The sequence below is a fragment of the Anomaloglossus baeobatrachus genome, chromosome 1, assembly GCF_048569485.1.
Source record: "Anomaloglossus baeobatrachus isolate aAnoBae1 chromosome 1, aAnoBae1.hap1, whole genome shotgun sequence".
NCBI lineage: Eukaryota > Metazoa > Chordata > Amphibia > Anura > Aromobatidae > Anomaloglossus > Anomaloglossus baeobatrachus.
The window spans coordinates 268849835-268873073 of NC_134353.1; the positions used below are offsets into that span (position 1 = coordinate 268849835).

The 23239-nt window shown below is 43.9% G+C and overlaps 1 protein-coding gene across 2 annotated transcripts in view; it reads right to left on the bottom strand.

The window, feature by feature from the left end:
* Nucleotides 1-23239, bottom strand: part of LOC142311544 (bifunctional heparan sulfate N-deacetylase/N-sulfotransferase 4-like) — a 682360-nt gene that overhangs the window by 455412 nt on the left and 203709 nt on the right. For both annotated transcript variants that reach the window (XR_012754278.1, XM_075350062.1), the window contains exon 3: nucleotides 6479-6566. Coding sequence is in view for 1 of the 2 variants with exons in the window: in XM_075350062.1 (XP_075206177.1) it covers nucleotides 6479-6566 (88 nt within the window). In the remaining variant the exon portion in view is untranslated. The remainder of the gene's footprint in view (nucleotides 1-6478; nucleotides 6567-23239) is intronic.

The following is a 23239-nucleotide window of genomic DNA, read 5'->3' on the forward strand; positions in this document are numbered from 1 at the left end:
GTAATAAAATAATTAAAATAATGACACTTTAATATGCTTTTAGTAAAAGATAATAAACATCACAAATCAGAAAATAACATGGATGTATTTGGTGTCCATGTAATCGTAAAAACCCGAACAACAGAGTGATCAGAATATTTATGGTGATCGGTAAATTGCGTAAAAACATGGTGTGATTATGTATTAGTCCCCATTCACACATCCATGCAAAAAAGCACATGTGGTACAGTCCATTTTGGACATCTGTATGAGTAATCTGTGTGTGTCATCTGTGTGGCATCCATGTGACATCCGGGTGCTGTCCGTATGTCCATGTAACATGTTTGTGTGTTATACGTGTGACATCCATGTGACCAGTACTGGAAAAATAAAACATGATACTGAAATTAATGTTTTTTATGTGTATAACATATGCAAAGCAAGAAAAATGATAGATAAATGTTAGCGAGACAGATAGATACCTAGATAGATAGATATTAGATAGCTAGCTAAATAGCTTGTATAGCTATTTAGCAGAGTTAATAAATAATTTATGGGAAAAAAAACTTGGGCTTCCCCCTAATTTTTACAACCAACACAGGTGCAGCAGCAGCTGAAGGCTGCAACCCTCAGCTGTCAGTAGAACCTTGCCTGGTTTTGAAAAATAGGTCTCCCATGCTGATTTTTTTTTAATTATTTGAACAAATAATAAAAAATGGTGTAGAGAGCCCTTATTTTTCAAATCCAGGCAAGGGTCAGCAGACAACTGGGGGCTAATATTTTTAGGATTAGAAAGGCCATAGTAATTTTACTCTTTCCAGTCTAAAACTAGCAGCCCACAGTTGTTACAGAGGTGGTGTATCTATTAGATGCACCAAACCTGATGCTGTATTCCTTTTGCCCTGGTGCACTGGCAAATGGGGTAATATATGGGGTTTATGAAAGCTGGGAATTGACAGCTGGCATCAAGCCCTGGTATTAATAATGGGTGGGCATCTATCAAACACTCTAGTTACTAACCCAGTAGAAATATACATTTTCTTTTATTTAAATAAAGACCCCTGACTACAGCCCTCATTCACCAATTTATTTAAAAGCAAAAAAGGTCTGCCGTAATCCATAGCAATGTCCCACGACGTTCCCCAAAAGCGACTCTGAAAGACATAAAAGAGAAAATGATTATAGAAATAAAGACAAAAGACACCTTTATTCACCAATTTATTTCCCTACAAAAACCCCAATCCAAGGTCTGGCATAATCTAAAAGGGGGTCCCACAACATTCCAAGACACACTGTCCCATCCAATGAAGAACAAATTATTCTCCATTGGCTTGGAGAGCAGTCACTGCAGCCTCACACACTGTTCTGTTTGAGAACCACTGCAGTGAACTGAGATAACCTCATGAGGTCAGCCTATGTTACTGCAGCGTACTGCAGCGGGTCACAAAGTAGTGTGTGAGTAGCAGTGGGCAGTGATAAGTGGTGATAGCATGAGTTCACTACAGCTCAGTGCCCACGGCTCTTATGCCAAGTATTGTGAGAGCTCGCGGCAATGACCTTTAGTGAACTCATGAGTTAAATTAAATTTAATGCTTGGGACTGTTCGCACACCAATAAACAAGCGTGGATTACCTGCCATAATAGGTTATGCCGTAACCATGTTGGTAACTGTCATTACTGTGATTGACCAGCTGCATCACATCATCTGTCTTTTATGAGACAGATTGAGACAGACTGTTGTGATATGAGACTATGTGATATGAGACTATGTCTCATAGATATGAGATATGAGACTATGAGACAGACTGTTGTGCGATTCTTGGCATACTGTCTTCTGGAAGCAGGCCAGGGAAAGTGGGTCTAGGAGGGGGAGCTTACATTACAGCAGGGTTTGTACACTTGCTCCCTTTAGTGCATTTCATGTGGCACTAAAGGGTGTTTATAGCCTTGTTTAACGTAATCAATAATTCACTTTAAAAAAAGGTGTGGAATTCACCCTATTTTTGATAACCAGCTAGGTTAAAGCAAACAGCTGCAGACTGGAATTATCAGGCCTGTAAGGTCCATAGTGATTTGACTCTTCCCAACTTAAAAATATCAGCCAGCAACTGTCCGATCAAATTAGAAGCACTAATTCTGGTGCTTTGCTCAGCTCTTCCCGATTGCCTTGGTATGGTGGAAATCGTAGTAATTTTTTGGGGGGTTAATGTCAGCTGTGTAATGTCAGCTGGCATCAATCCCAGGGGTTTGTAATGGAGAGGCGTCTATCAGACATCCCCATTACTTACAAAGTAATCCAAAAAAACACCGCAGACAGGACAAATATTGTTTATTTTAATAAAAATACTATCCCAATTCATCAATTTATTGTCAAAAATGTTTCCATGAAGCTCTACCATCTTTATCCATGATCCCCAATTGCAGCTCTGGCGACTGGATAGCAGTAGAGTACAGATATTCACAAGAAATGACAACTTTCATCAGAGTCACCGGCTCAATGCTGCGCTCTGCAAGATCCTGCAATGCTAGATACCACTGATCTGGATGCTGGATCGGAGTCCTGTGAATTGATTCATCTCTAGTCCAAATCATCTCGGATACAGTGGACAGTCCTGGATTATGGTGTGCACCCTGCAGCCTCAGATATCTGCTGAATGTACCTCAATGCTACTGCCCCTCTGACATCTCATCCTGCTGGGGTAGAAGGAAATGGCCAATGTGTGTTGCTTGGAGTATGAGAATATATCAGGCAGCCTAACATTTGTGAGATGCCGAGGGGAGAAGTACTAGAGAACAGGTATGTTTCCTCTGAGGTTCATTTCATATGTCTCTGTGGAGCAGTTAGTCCATGCAAATGGGCTGGGAAAAGCTGGGAAAGTTATATCTGGCTCAGCAATAAGTTAGTCACTGAAGCCTGTTTATTTCAGTGTAATTTTGGGCTCGGTTTTTCCTGGAGCAATCAGTAGGAATGGCAGTGGGACTGGTTGCTCCCTTCTCCACATTCAATCCAGGTTTTGATTCCTCACTGGATCAGCTGAAATAATCAGGAGGCATTCAGAACAAGGAGACTGCTGAGGAGAGGAGTCCAGGCTCATGGCTGCTGGTGCTAAGACTCCATAACTTCGCTTGCTGTGCTGAGGAACCGACACAGTAAGAGAATACTGTTTTGTTTGTTACATAGGTTTATTTTGTAGTTAGCATTCTGTTGTTAGTTAGTGGCCAGACGGCCTTAGGCGTTTATTTTCCTGTTTTTGCATGTGTAACACTGAGAGATACGTGTGCACAATAAACACGGCAGTGGCTGTATCTGTTTGGAACCTGATAGTCTGCCGCTGTCATCTGTGAATCCATAGCCACTTTCTTGGACCAAGCCAAAGGTCCCAGATGAGCTATATCCCCTGTCTCACACATTGTACAACTGTCAAGCTACCAAACTGTTTATACTGCTTGAAGAAGTATAGCCACAACTTAGGCCTGGGTCCCACTGGTATACAGCATCCAATAATTCTCTCATGCACAAGAATTGGATACGATATTCTAATGACACTTGCTCAAACTCTGCTGTGTGCAGGAGCTGAGTGTCATTTTACCGTGATGTAATTCTATTGAATGCAAGAATTGGATCACAGATGTGTAGAATATGGAGGATTTAATTTCTCCATTGACTATTTTAGATGAAAAGTAAGTGCAGTGTGATGTTCCACATGCATCCATAGATTTGTATGGGTGTGCTTCCAATCACAACATGCATCAAATCTTTCTATCATCTGCTTAGAAAAAAAACAAAACGCTAATTGCCACTGCTCTATCACTGGAGTGAATGTTGTCTGATAAAACATCAGATATCCCTTGTCCGTGTTATATGGTGGTCTGAGCAGCGACCTCATCATGCACTGAGTACAGGTTAGTATTCTTGCATTAGTAGCACAGGGTCAAGCTGCCCGTCATGTTCTAGTCGCGGGCGGGGAGGACGCCATCGCTGCTGCGCTCTCGCTAACACTTGGGTCCGGCGCTGCTGCGGCTGCTGCTGCTGCTCGGTGGCTAGAGCGGTGGCCCGGATTCGGGGACTCGAGCGGCGCTCCTCACCCGTGAGTGAAAGGGGTGGTTGGTTTGGGGGATTTAGTCCATGACGCCACCCACGGGTCGTGGTGAAGATGGGCACCACAGCTGCTGGTGACGGGGATCCCGGGAGCGATGGTAGGGAGCAGCTAGGATGTTTTTTTCCCCCTCCGTGGGTAGGGGTCGGTGGTCCCGGGGCCCGATGATGAGATGGAGAGGCAGGGTTGGTGAGGTGCAGGGTTGCAGGGGCAGCGCGGCGCAGTGCCGGATGGCACGGGTGTACTCACTCAGCAAGAAAGGTACAAAGTCCTCGGTAAACCAAACGGCTGGATGGACGGGTCCCGCAGCTGGCTGCAGTGTCTCTCCCCGGACAGGTGATGGTAGCTGTCTTTCCCTGCACCTTGATGTTCTTCTGCTGACTACTATGGATTCCCAACGGTAGTCCACTCCCCGGTGTATGGGTACCGGAGGAGCCCGTTTGCCCGCAGGCGCTGGCCCTTGGGTCTCTTGCCTTAGGCGGTAGCTGTATACCCTCACGGTGTGGGCGGTTGCCTTCAATTGGGACTTTTGCTGTTGTAAAACCCCTGGGGTTCCAGTCACATTCAGATCTGACTATTGTCGGCGGCTCCAAGCTTGGCCGGGGTCCGATGGCCCTGCCTGTGTGTGCTGGCTTCACTTCGCTCCCCGGTCGGTACCGGCGGGCCGTCGCCCGACCCCGGTCCTACGGTTCTGCGTTGCTCCACCACTCCTGCAGACGGCCACCACCGTCTGCCAACCTTGCTGTCAGTGCCTGGGCCACAAACCCAGACACCCAAGTGTTTACTCCTCTCTCCTCCACCTCCTCGACTAAACTGTCACTTTTCCCGCCTCCAGGCCTGTAAACTCCTCGGTGGGTGGGGCCAACCGCTTGGCTCCGCCCCACCTGGTGTGGACATCAGACACTGGAGGGAGGCAACAAGGGTTTTGTGTTTGGCTGGTGTCCCTGTCTAATGGGGGTGGGGGTGTTTGAGTGTTATCTGTGACGACCTGGCTAGGCCAGGGCGCCACATTCTCACCACCAGAGAGGGATATTGAAGCTCAGCACACAGTGCTGGGATACAATAGTATGGCATCGGGCTCTCCTCACAGCTGTAAATTGTACAGGAGGAGCATGCACAGTTCCCAGCTGATCAGGCCACATTATTGTATCCAACCACACGGGTCTGGAGTATTTGTGATGCGTAAGCTTCATGCTGTGACATTTACAAACCAGTAGAAAAACATGGCAGCTCTCAGTAAAAGGCAAATAAAACAAAATTTGCACAGTAAATTTTTTTTTTGAAAAAGCATACCTATCAATTGTTAATAAAAGTTATGATACAAAACCTTAAATTGTTTCTAATTATCATATAGTTTTTGAAGGCGAAGGACTATCTTTTTTATATTGGGCTAATTATTTTATGTCCCAGTTGGTCTAGCAGGCCATGTATACTAGTGATAGTATAGTAAAAATAGTTTCCTGTTTCATAATGCAATGTATCTAGAATAGTATAAAATAACACCATTCAACTATTATTTTACCTTTATTTTAGGTTGCATTTTGGGTATATATATTGTGACATCACTCACTGTACACACACTGTATAATGGGGGTTGGGGGGTTACTCATTTTTGTTGCAATTCAAGGTAGCACAGGAAAGTCCAAATAGTTTATTACATCAGCACATGTCTGCACCTCATAACAACCATATGGATTTCTGATGCGTTACATTCGCAGTTTACCAGCATGGGTTTGGATACTCCCCAAACATATCCCGGTCAAATGAAGCAAACTCTCTCTTCTCCCAGGGGGTCCCTTCAGAGCGGTTTCTGTCCCTCCATCCTGAGTCCAGCAACCTCTTTACTTTTTCAGAGGCTGCTCCTCAGATATTCAGATTTCTGGTCCATATTAGTCGTGGTATGTCCCCTCAGGTTTGGATACTTCCAGCATCTGAATGGAGCTCCCACAGCCTCTCCTCACTCACCTCCAGTCCATTGAAGTCAACCCACACTTCCCTCAGCTGGGTTTCGTCTAGAGGCTTCAACTCTGTTGAGCAGCCTCCTCTGGCTCAGAGGCTACTTCTCACCAGCGGTTTTCACACACACATTGACTTTTTCTCCCTCAGACCTAACATGTGCCAAACAACCTCATTAAGACATGTGTCAGACTCACCCATGGGTGGGGTATGTGGATGGCCAGTCCCACCCATCTCCCAGCTACCCGTGAACCTGACCCTAAGAAGACTATAGCAAACATTTGTGGCACTATAGGTACCAGCTCAGACTTCCAGGTTCACACCAGTTATGTGGTACATACCAGGAATTTACAATATAGCCATTTGACTTCTTACAATATATATATACATAATATGTGTAATTCTTACTTTTGGATGGTAATTTGAATTGAAAAAGCAGCACTCACCTGTGTGAAAAAACTTCCCTGAAAATCCAAGATTGAAGGTGAAATTTGCAACCTGAGTGCGCAGCAATTTTTGCGTGTCTAGTAGTGCCTAAAAAAAAATAAAAGAATAAAGAAAGATAATATATAACACTGTTCAAAAACACAAGTATTATCTGGTATGTTCAAAACTTTATGACAGTAATATCAAAAAAATCCAAATTGTTTTAAATAAAAAATACATTTGGTAAACTATCCAATTCTATGATGATAAGAGTTTATGTTTGACTAATTTTCCGACAAAGCTTTAGTTGCTGTATTGTAGATATAGCCAACATCATTTAAATTGTGTGTATTTTTTTAACATTCTACTGTATCTATACCCTACATTTGAGCCTACCATGTAGTTTGCCAGTTTTAGTTCATAGGAATAACCATGTGCGTTCTACTTAATAAATGTCATGCAACTGTCATTAGGTACGTATTGTAAAAAAAAAAAAATAATTGACAAAAAAGTTGCACCATTTAATCAATTTAAGGGTTGTTATTTAAAATTTTGTGAAATGAATTGAAAATAGAGATGCATGCTACAAATAGCATGTGTGTAGCCTTAGCCTAGGTAGTCACGGAACATTTATATGATTTTAAAGTTGTGCCTATGTGACGCCCTGGCAAAACCAGGTAGTCACAGATAAGCCCCTGCCTAATACCTTCCCTCGCTTAGGAAACACACAGCCGACCTGAAACCGTAGTCAACCCCCCTGTAGGGAAAGATAGACACACCAGTGGGTGGGACCAGGCGGTTGGAAACGCCCACCCAGGGGTATAGACAGCCCGGGGTGGGAAAACAAGGAGATCAGTTTGGAGTTCAAGTTGAAAGGAGTGTGGGCTGGAGCTAGGTGTAGCTCCACCAGAGGAAGTTCAAGTTTAACGGTACCAGGGTTGGAGCCCTGGTGCCTTGGCTAGGAGGTAGACGGTGGTCTCCGTCAGCAGGAAATGGGAAGACGGCTCGGCAGAACCAAGGTGGACCGGGAAAGGGTTGTAGCCTGCCGGTACCGACATGGAGAACAGACCCAGAAACCGTAGCACAAAGGGGGTACTCGGACCCTGAAGCCAGGACCGTAAACCAGCGGTCTGGTTAATTAACTGATTGAGGTCAGGATTATAGGTCCTGTCCCACCCAAAATAACTCGTAGAAGACAACAGCCCACCAATAGGGAAAGGAGGCCATTGCCAGGGCCCATAGATCCCACGGGCCAGCGTCTGCGGGCACTGCTCCTTAGGCCACATCCAGCCGGGAGCGAACTCCTGAGTTCCAGACCAGGCAGTCCACCATACACAAAGTTAGTGCAGAGAAAAAGGACAAAGACCACCAGCCCGGGTGGGGGACCCGAATGCAACCGGCCGCGGCGGCCGGCCACAAGCACCTTGGTTTACCAAAGACTCGTGTGATTCATTTACTGTGAGTAACCAAACATTCCCCCGCTGTCGCTATACCCTGCACAAAGACACTGGGTCACGGGGCAACCATCCCTACCCACGGAGGGGTTAATATCTTGCTGCCACTACATCTTCCCCGGGTGCCCACAACAGCAGCGGTGGTGTCTCACTTCACCACACACCGTGGGTGGTGTCACAAACTTAATACAGCCTAGCCCGTACATCTATGTCCCCTTTTTATTCGGCGTGTCCGCGAGACCCCCGGGTCCGGAGACCTTCGAGCCACCACCCCAGAAGGCCCAGATCCGACCAGTGGCAGCTGCTGGCACGGAGGTGGCACACCCCGAAACTTGGCGCTTTGAACAGGATACTTACCCATCCAACTTACCTGGGGAAAGTGCACCTTGAATTGGACAGTCAGCGATGATCCATTGAGAAATTTTTAGAAGTCGCCATTTTTGCCGCCATTTTTAGGCATGAAAACTGCAGCCCAGCGTCTTCTTCCCCGAGAAAAGGGCATGAAATTGAAGCCCCGCCCCCTGGGAACACAGCCGGAAGGTGAACCCGGAGGTCGTAAAACGAAACTAACAAGAAAAAAAAAAAGACCTAGGTGGAGAAGCGGGAAGATGTCTGCGCCTAACCCCAATGGGGGAGTGACGCCGGCCGCGCGAGCGGCAGCGCCCGCAGATGTGGCAGGTGACGGAAATGTGGCGGTTCCCGCTCTGGTCGCAGGAGCGGGGAAAGTTGTGGCTCCGGCGGTCACCCAAGTAATGTCGATCTCCTTGCCCTACGTGCCCGATGCTGCCTGGCTACCCCAGTATGATGGGAAACCCGATGCCCTGCAGATATTCAGGAAGAAAATATGTACAATTCTCGATTTGTATCCCACTCTGGTCACAGGAGCGGGGGAAGTTGTGGCTCCGGCGGTCACCCAAGTAATGCCGATCTCCTTGCCCTACGTGCCCGATGCTGCCTGGCTACCCCAGTATGATGGGAAACCCAATGTCCTGCAGATATTCAGGAAGAAAATATGTACAATTCTCGATTTGTATGCCATGACTGGCAAGCAGCGTGCATCTGTGGTACTCGGGCAGCTGACCGGCGCCGCTGAGCAGGAGGTGGAAACTTGGGCGGACGCTGACCGGGTCTCGGTAACTGCCATTTTTGACAAACTACAGGTTGCTTTTGAAATCCATACTGAAGTGGAGTTGCGGATGCATTTTTATAACTGCTGACAGCGCCCGCAGGACAGTATTCGAGACTATGCCTTGAGGTTGCAGACGGCCCTACGCACGCTGAAGCAGGTGGACCCTATTAATGAGACCGAGAGCATCAAAATGCTAGTAGAGCAGTTCCTGCAGGGGATAGGGTCCACTGAAGATCGTAAGCAACTACAGCTGTGGTCTCTAGAACACTCGGACTTGAGCTTTACGGTTCTAAAAGACCGGGCCATTAAAGCACTACAGATGGTCGATGCTGGTGCCCCCGACCCACCATCCTAGCCGGCTGACACCGCTCCCGTCTCGGTAGCAACCCCCTTGTTTGCCCTGCCGGCTCCCGCAGCAGCGGCTTAGACTCCGAGGGACCTGTCGTCGAAAGTCCAGTGCCTGAGTGATGACGTCACCAGGATCCTCGCCGCCTTACAGCTACCATCAAAGGCTAAGCCAGCGGAGAAGATACAGCTCGCCGGCAACCTGGAGGACGTCCCGTGGATGCAGCGGAGGAGGAACAACGACAGCCGGTATGGACCACCCATCTGCTACAAGTGCAACAAGACTGGTCACTACTCCCGCCGGTGTCCTTTAAATGAGCAACCCCTGAGGCCAAGGGCCAATACTCAGGAATAGATCCTCAAGTCCCAGCTGATTGGTGTGATCGATACGTTGGAGGTCGCCCCATTATCTCCCTTGCTGTGGACGGTATCCCGACCTTTGCCCTTCTTGACACCGGTTCGCAGGTAACGACTATACCCTATATACTGTATAAACATTATTGGTCTGACAGTGAGCTCACTCCCCCAGATGCCAGTCTGACCATCATTGCGGCCAATGGACTCCCTATGACCCAGGTAGGGTTTAAGGAGGTTACCTTGAAGGTGGGGTGAGTGGAGCTGAAACATCAAGGGCTGATTGTAGTACAGATTGACCCCAGTGATCGCAACCCAAAAATGGTCCTAGGGACCAACATGATTGAAAATTGCATGGGGGAAGTGCTGCACCTATTGCAGCAACTGTCTGTTATTGCAGGAGGCAGCCGGCAGAGGGCTCTGCAATATGAAATCCGGGCTCTCCTGCAGCAGCAACAGGTGAACATGTCAGGTGGCGAGATTGGTGGCGTGCGAGTGATGGATGTAGCGCCTCTAGTGGTGCCTCCGCGGAGGGAAATGATGATTTGGTGTAGGGTAGCAGTGGGTCCCCGTGAACAGGATTACCCAGCAGTGGTGGAGCCCCTGCCTTCTGAGAATTGGCCCACGGTAATGGCAGCCAGAGTGGTGATTGATGTCAAGAAAGGACGAGTGCCCGTGAGAGTGATGAACTGCGGAGAGGAAGAGATTAAGCTACCCCGCTATGCCACCATTGCTAAATTATTCACTGTAGATGCAGACGCCATCCACATAGCAGCCTCCACCATCACCGCATCACAGCTAGGCAGTGAGACCCCATCTGAACAGTTAGAAGAGTGGTGCCGGGAGCTACATGTAGGCACCGAATCCACACCTGCACATCACAAGGAAGAGGTGTACCGGGTAGTGCAAGAGTATGAACAGGTATTCAGTAAGCACCCGTTAGATTTTGGGAGGATCAAGGGGGTTCAGCACCATATTCCCACCGGCACACATCCACCTATCAAAGAGAGGTATAGGCCGATACCACCTGCACGCTACCAGTGAGCCAAAGACATGTTGAGGAACATGAAGGAGGCAGGGGTCATCCATGATAGTTGTAGTCCCTGGGCAGCTCCGTTAGTCCTGGTAAAGAAGAAGGATGGCACTATGAGAATGTGTGTGGATTACCGGAAGATTAACCAGATAACGCATAAAGATGCGTACCCTCTTCCTCACATCGAAGAGTCGTTGGCTGCGCTGAAGACAGCTAATTATTTCTCTACTCTTGACCTCACTAGTGGCTACTGGCAGGTGTCGGTTGTGGGAGAAGACCGCGACAAAGACTGCGTTCACTACCCCGAAGGGTTTCTGCGAGTTCAACAACATGCCTTTTGGGTTGTGTAACGCCCCAGGGACCTTCCAGAGGCTCATGGAGTGTTGCTTGGGACATCGCAACTTTGAGACGGTCCTGCTATACTTAGATGACATTATCGTCTACTCCAAGACGTATGAAGCCCATGTAGAATACCTCGCGGAAGTGTTTGAAGCCCTCTTCAAATACAGGATGAAATTGAAGCCCTCTAACTGCTATCTGCTGAAGCCCAGAATACAGTACCTCGGGCATGTGGTGAGTGCCGAAGGTGTGGCCCTGGCTCCCGAGAAAATCCCTGCCATCCAGAGTTGGCCGCAGCCTACCATGGTTAAAAAGGTGCGGCAGTTCCTTGGCCTGGTGGGCTACTACCATCGCTTCATCAAGGGTTACACCAAAATGGCCACTGGGTGCCGGGGCAACCATCCCTATCCACGGATCGGTTAACATCTTGCTGCCACTACATCTTCCCTGGGTGCCCACAACAGCAGCGGTGGTGTCCCACTTCACCACACACCGTGGGTGGCGTCACAAACTTAATACGGCCTAGCCCATACATCTACGTCCCCTTTTTATTCGGCGCGGTCGCGAGACCCCCGGATCCAGAGACCCTCGAGCCACCACCCCAAAAGGCCCGGATCCGAGCAACGGTGGCTACTGGCACGGCGGTGGCACACCTATAGGTTGGAAGGATAGCGTCAGCTGGCTGAATGACTAGAACAGGATCAGAGTACAAGAAAACAATTCAAAAGATACAGGTTGGGATCCGAAAGGTTTTGCACATGACAACAGTATTTTGAGTTTACTTTAGTTCCATTCTCATGCTACTCAGTGACAAGTATTGCCTTATGACATTGTCCTGTGGATAACCAACTCCTCACTATTTTCCGCTCTATTGATCTTAAAAATATCACTCTTGTTTGGTTCTCCTCTTACTTCTCTGACAACTCCTTCATTGAATCTTTTGCTGGCTCTCCTTCCTCTTCTTTATCTTTGTGGTTCCTCAGGGTTTAGCCCTAGAACCTCTCCTTTTTCTCTTTATACAGTCTCCTTCGAACAAAATATGGTTTTTAGCACCATATCAATTCTGATTACACCAAATTATACACATTTTCTCCTGACTTCACCCCCACATTAATACAACCCACCAGTGATTTTCTATCCACTTTCGTCAACATCACATTCTCCTTGCACTGTTTGAAACTGAACCTTTCCAAAACTGAACTTGGTGTTTCCACCCTCTACTAACCTTACTAAACGTAATATTGCCATTTCTGTGTATGGTACAAGCATGCTTACTGTCTTTGGGTTATATTTGACTCAAAACTTTATATGCCTCCCTAAATCCAAGGATTTGCTTACTCATGTCACATACACTTCCAAACAAATTACCAGCATATCCCCTTGTCTTACCTTTGAAACAGGAAAACTTACAGTCCCTCCTATGCATTTTTGTCTGGACTGTTGTATCTTTTTACTGTTTGGTCTCCTTGTTACTTGACTCTTCCTTCTCCTATCTACATTGAGTGCATCAGCAAGACTTATATTTCTGCATAGCTGTTATACAGATGCCTCCACAATATAACAATCATTACACTGACAGCTGGTCCACTACAATATAATATAGACTAATCAGACTCCCTCTCAAAGTTCTCTACAGTTCTGCACTGTCCTACATTTTCTCTCTCATCATGGTCTACCATTCTACCTTTGTTTTCCTTCCTGCCTATAACCTAAGAATAATATTTTCTGAAGTTTTGCCATTGCTTCTCCTTTAGACTTGAAGAAGCAATAGTAAAACACTTTGGGCATATTCGTGGAGGAGTACAATCCATATGGAGCTCAGGTGATGACACTTTACTTTTCCTGTGATACTTTTTTGCTTGGGTTTTGATATCAAACATGATCCATTTGAAGGAATTTATTAACAACCTAAAATTAAGACACATATTTACATGTACTTTTTACATCTTTTGCATGAAGTGTTATGAATTTAAGCACTTAGCACCTATATTTCTCTAACTGTTTTATCATGGATTATATTATTTTTAATAATTTGCACATATGCATCATTACTATATTTATCTAACTTCTGAACCATTGAGGAACCTCTTTACTATAACAACATATATATAATATTTTTCACCAATAGACCCCATGACATATAAACTTTATTATCATGTATGAGCAATAATTATCTAAAGTCCCATTTTGATTTTGAGTAACAAAACAATAATTTCATTATTGTCAATTTGTTTAACCCATGTAATTATATTATTATAGTAAAAATTGATTTGAATTAGCTTTTGTATGCGGTAGTCATTTTCATAGATTGAAATATTCATTTCTTGAGATAACACTGATAGGGCATATTTAGTCACATCTAGGTCTGGGGCTTAAACCATTTTATGCAGAAGATTACACCTATTTTCTCTTAGATTAAAAATTGCAATTAAGGCCCTAATTATTCTTGTTTATTTGAATTGTATTATTCTGTAATGTCTGATATTGTTTGTACATGGATCCTCTGATTTGTAAATACATAAAATAATTATTTATTATTGGTTCATAAGTAATTTACTACTCCTAACTGATGACATGTTATCTGTGTGCATTAAGATCAACAAAGATTATAAATGTAATTAAAAATTATTTCCCTCTTTTTCTATATATCTGTACACAAGACTGGTTAGTCCAGAGTAGAGATGAACAGACCCGTAGACGCTTGGTTCAGCAGGTTCGCCTCAACTTTAGGCAAAGTTCAGTTTGGGATCTCGGACTTCATTTGAACACCAATGGGAGTCATTATTTGGGCAGTTTGGATCTATGCCCACATGCACAAAGCCATAAACAGATCACTTCTGGGGGAGGGTGGGTGGAGTTTTCCATTTTGTTTTTTTTTTGTGCACACTACATCTGATCACACTGTTGTTACCCTCAGTGCTAGTCGGTCAATCTCTGCAAGAGGCTTGAACTGGGCTAAGCACCACTCATCTCTAGTCCTAAGTAGACACGAGTGAACCCGAGGTTTGGTGTTCAGTGTTTTCACCAAATACAAACTTTACAGGTTCAGAGTTCAGGTGCTTTAAGCATGCAAACCCCTCACGTGAGCATCTCTCTCTCAGTCGGTGCTTAGCCCACTGTGAGCAACTTGCAGTGTTTGAACGGCTCGTACTGTGGATAACAGAGTGATTGGATGTAGTGTGCACCAAACAAAAAAAAAATGGAAAACTCCTCCTCACCCTCTCCCGGAAGGGTTCTTCAATATGCCTGGCTGCATGTGGACGGAGACCTGAAGTGGGCAATTCGTGACTTCTGCTGGGGTTCAGGTCAAGTCCAAGTTCCTAACCAAACTTATCTAAAGTCTGGCTGAACCTGCCAAAAAGAACTTTCATGGGTCCGCTCATCTCTAGTCCTGAGGTCCTCCAATGCACTTTTTCTTTTAAATCAAGAATCTTAAGTCTAACAAGATTAAATTTTTATTGATAAATATTAAATAACTATGTAATATTTATGTTCACACTGCCATCAATATCACTATTCATAGAACACATAAGATGTAAAGATCTCTTTTCCTTTCTTTAAAAGATCAGAACCATGAAGAACATGACGATTCTCCACATAGGCCAATGAGATTCGTCATACACCTACAGTATCTGTCTTGTAATGGATCCATTGGATCATGGTTTATGTTGCAAATAGAAACCACAATGAAGTTTAAAGGAATGTAATTATTAAATAAACTTACATTTATTTAAAGAGAACCATATTCATAGATAATAAATGTAGTCTATTGGGTTCAATACTGTCCTATTCTTTTTCTATTTCAGTCTTTAGTGTATATTTTTCAAAACCACCCTTATTCAAGAAATCATGACATAAAGATACAATAACAATAGCTTAAAAGAAGCTGGGCAACTATTTGATGCAGAATAACTTTCTGATATTACTAGCCTATGTGACATATGTCCACTCAAGGATATTTTCTTTTCTTCTCATATTTTCAAAGACCAGTAGTAATGTCTTTAAAGATGAAAGAAAATTGACAAAGGAACCATTGTTAAGTCAATACATTACACATCTTCCCTGTGTTATATAGGTAAAGTTTACTGTGCAAACGTTATTTATATATACAGTATATTTGCTGTTGTAGTGATAGATTTGAAAACGTTTCTATGAATCTTTGCATTTTGCTTGTCACTTGCTCATGAAAGATATTTTTCTTTCTCTATTTTTTTTTCTTCCGCTCACTCTACAATGGGAACTCTGCCAATATAGTGCTATCAAGTCTTACCAGTGCCAACTTGGAAAGAACATAAGCTTGCTCATTTTAGAATTTCTGAATTTCCAAATTTCAAAATAAATACATCAATTCATGTTGTAAACTTTTGTGAAATATTCAAAAGATATTTAGATAAGTGGAAAATGTGTAAATCAGTTATATACTATACAGTTAAACTTTTCTAAGCAACCATTTTTTTCAGAATACCAACCCCCCAATGTAAATTATTTTTTTTTTCTGGAATGTATCTTAAGTTCCCTGATCTTTTTTTCATATTGGCCCATTATTTGAAAGGATCATCTAATAAAATAAATTTTCTTCCAATTATTCCTTTGTAATATTCCTTTAATTTTGATTGACTGCATATACTGTGGGCCTACATATCTAAGCTTTATGATGATTTCAGGTTGATATAGCACAATTGCAATACTGTTGCAATGTACCGTTGCAATGCTTTTTGCATTGTTATACAGTAGGTGAAATACGTATTGAATACATCACCAATTTTCTAAGTAAATTTCTAAAGGTGCTATTAACATGAATTTCTCTCTCACCATAAGCTGAAATCTATCCTGATGTGTAATAATTAGAAATTACACAGTGAAAATGTATTGACCACTAGGGATGTGCTGCCTCCATCAGCAAGAGCGGTGATGGTGTCAGCAACCTTATATGACCTCACCACTCTCGCAGGGTATTGCAGTGAGCAGTGACAAACCCGGATTTTTCCATGGGTGCAGACATTAGGGAGTTACTGACATCAGTGCCTGTGGGAAATCTGGGGTTGTCACTGATCAGGAGTGACCTATTTAGCCTCTTTCACTCGAACCAGGCTACATAGCTTTTGTTAGAGAATCATCATGTATTCTGGGATCACTATTTGCTATGGATTACGCCGGACCTGCAGGATATTTTGGAGAGCTAATAAAGTGATAAACGAGGGACTGTCTTGTTTTTATTTAATTAACCTCTCTCTTTTTATGTATTTCAGGTTCCAATTAATTTCCATTATTGGACTAAGTCTGATTCCATGAATTATAACCGATCTTCATTTTTTTTGCTAAATATATTGGTGAAGAAGGAAGCCCGGGCAGGGAGTGGTTTTTAAAATAAATCATTTTTTTCCTGTGTCTGTGTGTTTTTTAACTCTACCTGAAGAGTTAGTAATGAAGGTGTCTAATAGACGTCTCGCCATTACTAACACCATGGCTTGATGCCAGCTGTCAATTCACAGCTAACATCAACTTAAAAGTATTACCCCAATTGCCACTGCACCAGGCAATCGAGAATAATAGAGTAAGCCACTAGAATTGGCACATCTAATGTATGCACCACATCTGGGGTGGCAGTGACCTGGTATATTTAGCCTGGGAAAGACCAAATAACCATGTATCTTCCCACCCTGATAACTCCTGCCCACAGCTGTCTGCTTTACCATTGCTTGTTATAAAAAATAGGGAGGGCCGCATGTAATTTTTTTAAAATTTAAAGTAAGGGCTGGGGAGTGCAGGAAAATCAGTGAATTGTAGAAAACAGGGCTAAAAAAATTCAAACAGTAAAGAAGAGCTATTCACATTTGCTAAATACTGACAGCTGGGGGCTGGTATTATCAGGGCAGTAAGGCCCATAGTTATTTGTCCCTTCACAGCCTAAAAATATTTGTCCTGCAGTCGCCTTCGATATGATAGGTTTGCTCATCACTTTTGACCATTCTAGCACATGTATTTTCTTTCTCTGAAACCAGTTTCCTTGGCTGTGTGCTTGGCATCATTTTCTTGCTGAAATGTCCACCCTCATTTCATCTTCATCATCCGGGTAGATGGCAGCAGATTTGTATCAAGAATGTCTCAATACATTTGTCAATTGATCATATCAATCATAAGAAGTTTGACAGTGCCATATGCTGAAAACAGCGTCAACACTATGATGTTCCAACCTCTAAACTTTACTGTTGGTGTGTTTTTTTAAGAGATATGCAGTGCCGTTTGGCCTCTAAACATGGTGTGTATTATGGCATCCAAAGAGTTCAATTTTGGTCTCACCTGACCAGACTATATTCTCCCTGTATATCACAGGCTTCTCTAAATGTTGTTGAGTACGCTTCAAATGCACTTGAACAGAACATGCTTTTTGTTCTGCAATGGAGCCTTGTGTTGTGAGCGTGCATACAAGTCATGTAGATTGAATGCATCAATTAATGTTTTCTTTGAAACATTCTACTTGCTGATTCCAGGTCTTTTGTGTAGCTCTGAATAGGTGGTCCTTGGTTCTAGCACAACTGTGCTGATTCTTTTCACTTCTTTGTTTGAATCTTGAGGAGAGCACCTTGTAGCTGGTGTATGGTTAAATTATATTCTTTCCACTTCCGAAATATGCCCCCAACAGTGCTCCCTAGAGCCTTCAGTAGTTTATAAGATTTTCAGCAACCAGTGCCTTCAGTATGTTTTGAAATAATAAGTTTCTGAAAGTCTTGAGGCAGTTCTCAGGTTTTACCCATCATGAGATGTTTCTTGTGTGACACCTTGATAATAAGACACCTTGATATAAGCCATCAGTTGAACCAGCTGATATTTTTTAATATGTGACAGGATTGTATTCTAATTAAAGATGGATTTCAGCTGGTGTCATGACTTTCCATGACTTTTGCCCATCTTTTTTTTCATATATTCAATACTTTTTCCCTGTTTAATTTCTCATTATTACACATCACTTAACTTATGAACATATATGGTTTGATTTATTTGCCTGTATAGATTGCATGGGTTGTTATATATATCTGGTGAAAATTCATGACAATAGCACCTTTAGAAACATATTTACTTAGAAAATCAGTAGCAGGTTTAACCCCTTAGTGACGGAGCTAATTTTCACCTTAATGACCAGACCAAATTTTGCAATTCTGACCAGTGTCAATTCATGAGGTTATAACTCTAGAACGCTTCAACGGATCCCGGTGATTCTGAGATTGTTTTTTCGTCACATATTGGACTTCATGTTAGTACCAAATTTAGGACAATATTTTTTGCGTTTATTTATGAAAAAAATTGAATATTGGCAAAAATTTTGAAAATTTTGCAATTTTCAACTTTTGAATTTTTATACCGTTAAACCAGAGATTTCTGTGACACAAAATAGTTAATAAATAACATTTCCCACATGTCTACTTTACATCAGCACAATTTTGGGAACAAAATTTTTTTTCGTTAGGACGTTAGAGGGGTTCAAAGTTTATCAGCGATTTCTCATTTTTACATCAAAATTTACAAAACCAGTTTTTTAGGGACCACATCACATTTGAAGTGACTTCAATAGGCCTAGATGACAGAAAATACCCAAAAGTGACACCATTATAAAAACTGCACCCCCCAAAGTACTCAAAACCACATTCAAGAAGTTTATTAACCCTTCAGGTGCTTCACATGAACAAAAGCAATGTGGAATGAAAAAAAGCAAAAATTAAATTTTACCTAAAAATGTTGCTCTAACCCAAATTTATTCACTTTTAGAAGAAATAACACAACAAAATGGACCCCAAAACTTGTTCCCCACTTTCTTATGAGCGCGCCGATACCCCACATGTGGTCAGAAACCTCTGTTTGGACAAATGGGAGGGCTCGGAACAGAAGGAGCAATATTTGAATTTTGGAAAGCAAATTTGGCTGAAATAGATTGCGGGCACCATGTTGCATTTACAGGTCCGCTAAGGTACCTAAACAGAAGAAACCCCTCACAAGTGACACCATTTTGGAAACTAGACCCCTCAAGGCTTCTATCTAGGGGTATAGTGAGCATTTTAGATCCACAGGTACTTCACAGATTTTGTTAACGTTACGTTGTCATATTGAAAATTTTAATAATTTTCTCAAAAATGTTGCTTTAGCATCAATTTTCTCACTTTTTCAAGAGGTAATTCCAAAAATGTGACCTCAAGGTTTGTTAACCACTTTTTTATGAGCGCGGTGATACCTCACATGGGGTCTGAAACCTTTGTTTGGACAAATGGGAGGGCTTGGAACGAAAGGAGCAATATTTGAATTTTGGAAAGGAAATTTGGCTGAAAAAGATTGCGGGCACCATGTCACATTTGGAGGACCCCTAAGGTACCTAAACAGCAGAAACCCCGCACAAGTGACCCCATTTTGGAAACTAGGCCCCTCAAGGAATTTATCTAGATGTTTGGTGAGTACCCTGAACCCCCAGGTGCTTCACAGACTTTTATAACGTTGAGCCATGAAAAAAAAAAAATAAAATTTTACCACAAAATTGTTAATTCAACCAGGTAGCTTTTTTTTTTACAAGAGTAAAAGGAAAAAATTCAGCATAACATTTATTGTGCAATTTCTCCTGAGTTTGGCGATACCTTATATGTGGTGGAAATCAACTGTTTGGGCGCATGGCAGGGCTCGGAAGGGAAGGAGTGCCATTTGACTGCAAAATTGGCTGGAATCAATAGCGGACGCCAGGTTGCATTTGGAGAGCACTTGAGGTGCCTAAACAGTGGCTGTCCCCCACAAGTGACTCCATTCTGGAAACAAGACACCTCAAGGCTTTTATCTAGGTGTATAGTGAGCAGTTTGAATCCACGAATACTTCACAGAATTTGATAAGCTTAGGTTGCCATATTGAAAATTTTCATTTTTTTCACAAAAATGTTGCTTCAGCATCAAATTTCTCACTTTTTCAAGAGACAACAACAAACCGTGGACCCAACAGGTTTTTATCCAATGTCTTATGAGCACAGGGATACCCCACATGTGGCCAAAAACCTCTGTTTGGATAAATGGGAGGGCTTGGAATGGAGGGAGCACCATTTGAATTCTGGAAAAGTTGAGATAAATTGCGGGCACCATGTCACATTTGCAGGGCCCCTTGGGTACCTATACATTAGAAACCCCCCACAAGTGACCCCATTTTGGAAACTGGATTTTATTCAGGAGTATAGTAAGCATTTTGAATCCACAGGTACTTCACAAAAATGTTGCTGTAGCAACAAATGTCTCACTTTTAGGCTATGTGGCCATGATCCAGCGACACGGCGTCTAGTACACAGTGTCAGCCTTCCTGCAGAGATGTGAGTGTTGTCCACGGGAGAACGCAGCTGCCCATGCCCACGATTTGGGTTCAGGCCGCTGTGGAGCTCTATGCTACCTGCAGAGAACACTCATCTCCGCAGCATAAATTGACATGCGGAGGCTTGGGAAGCTGCACCACAGGTCAGTGTATGCTGCGGAGAAGAGAAGCACAGTGGGCATGAGATTTCTAAAAATCCTTCCACTGTGCTTCTACTGCACAACGCAGCGTTATGGACGCAGGGAAAACACTATGCGCCCAAAACGCTGCAAACCCTGATCGTGGGCACACAGCCTAAAATGCTACAATGGATGAATGGATAGATGTCAAACAAATATAACGTCCCACCCCCTGCATATTCTAAGCTGGCGCCCTTTAGTGCCTTTCATGTGGCACTAAAGGGTGCCTAGCCTTGTATTTAGCCCCCCAAAAAATTAATAATTAAAATAAACGACGTGGGGTCCCCCCTATTTTTGATAGCCAGCTAGGGTAAAGCAGACAGCTGTAGCCTGCAAACCACAGCTGACAGCTTCACCTTGGCTGGTGATCAATTTGGAGGGCTCCCCAGGCGTTTTTTAAAAAAAAAAAAAAACGTGGGGTCCCCCCCAAATTAGATCACCAGCCAAGGTGAAGCGGACAGCTGGGGTCTGGTATTCTCAGGGTGGGAAGAGCCATGGTTATTGGACTCTTCCCAGCCTAAAAATAGCAGGCCGCAGCCGCCCCAGAAGTGGCGCATCCATTAGATGCGCCAATCCTGGCGCTTCGCTCCAGCTCATCCCGCGCCCTGGTGCGGTGGCAGACGGGGTAATATATGGGGTTGATACCAGCTGTAATGTCACCTGGCATCAAGCCCTGGGGTTAGTGATGTCACGGCATCTGAACAGATACCCGACATTACTAACCCAGTCAAGTAATAGAAAAAAATAAAGACAAAAAAAAAATTTATTTGAAAAAAAAACTCCCCGAAACATTCCTCTTTTACCAATTTATTGAAAATAAATAAATTTCGGTCGCTGTAATCCATTTTGGAGGTCCCACGCCGACTCTGGATCTTCTAGAATATGGGGGGCACGTTCAGGGAACGTATCCCCCATTTTCTGGAAGAGCAAGCTCTCCATGAGCAGTGTGGGTGCAGTAATCTGAGAATACTGCACTCACACTGCCCCGGTCCAACCTAGGGCAGAGTGACCTGCAGTAACCTCATTCTAGAATATGAGGGGCACGCTCACAGAACGTACCCCCCATTTTCTAGAACAGCAGTCTCTCCATGTGAGGAGTGTGACTGCAGATTACCGCACTCACCCTCCCCCGGTCCACAGTGGAGTAGCCTGTGCAGTAGCGACGTCAGCAGGATCCCTGCTTGCAGGGATCCAGCTGACAGCCGCTGTCTGCGCATGCGCCGTCAGCTTTCAAGAAGGAGGCGGCGTGCTGTGATCGCGGGGCCGGAGCAAGAGCACCAGCAGCCAGGTAACGTAAAACCGGGGGCTGGGGGGGGGGGCGACGGCGACGGCGACGGCGGGACCTGGGGACAACTTTCTGCCGCATGTGACGTGTCACATGCGGCAGAAAGTTCAGGATGAATGTGGCCGCCATCTTCCACGCTCCGGAGGGGGGAGGGGGGAGGGGGGAGGGGGGAGGTGGCTCTGGAGACTGGAGGGGGCTCCGGGGACCAGAGATCTCCGGTGGACCGGAGGAGGGGTCAGGCGGAGGACATTTCCCTCCGATCTGAAATGTTTGATCATTTCAGATCGGAGGGAAATGAATGCAGAGCCGGCGGCGGCGGGAGTTTTCAGCGCGCGTCGGCGCCATCTTGGATTTTCCGGAGGGGGGGTAGGGGTGGTGGGGGGACTCTCCGGTACCGGGGGCTTTGGGGGCACTAAGGGCTCATATTTATTTCTCATCTGACATGTTTGATCACGTCAGATGAGAAATAAATCAATTTTACCGGCCATTTATTTTTTTTTAATGTTGTCGCCGGTATACGGTGTATACCGGCGATCGCATTAACGGGGTCCAAAAAAAACACCCCGATTCATAATCTTGGGGGTCTCAGCTACCTCCGGTAGCTGAAACCCCCGAGATTTTTCGTCACTGGGGGGCGCTACAAGCTTTTTCCGGCCTGACGTCTCAAGACGTCGGAACAGAATAAGTACCCTGTTTTTCCGACGTCTTGAGACGTTAGGCCGTCGCTATGGGGTTAATATTTATTTCACCCACTGTTAGTGACATCTAATGTTGCAATCAAATTATTCAGTTCCTATTTCAAATAAGTTTTTTTCAAAAATTCACAAAATGTTCCACTTCTACTAATATTAATAACTAATCAAACAAGAAATGTTAACTCCCTCAACATAAATATAACAAGAGGTTTCTCCAAATTCAGCTCATAATGTCACTTTTACTGACTGCTGCAGTCAGAAAATTATTAAACCCCCTAATTAGAGTACATACAGTTAGGTCCAGAAATATTTGGACAGTGACACAATTTTCGCGAGTTGGGCTCTGCATGCCACCACATTGGATTTGAAATGAAATCTCTACAACAGAATTCAAGTGCAGATTGTAACGTTTAATTTGAAGGTTTGAACAAAAATATCTGATAGAAATTGTAGGAATTGTACACATTTCTTTACAAACACTCCACATTTTAGGAGGTCAAAAGTAATTGGACAAATAAACCAAACCCAAACAAAATATTTTTATTTTCAATATTTTGTTGCGAATCCTTTGGAGGCAATCACTGCCTTAAGTCTGGAACCCATGGACATCACCAAACGCTGGGTTTCCTCCTTCTTAATG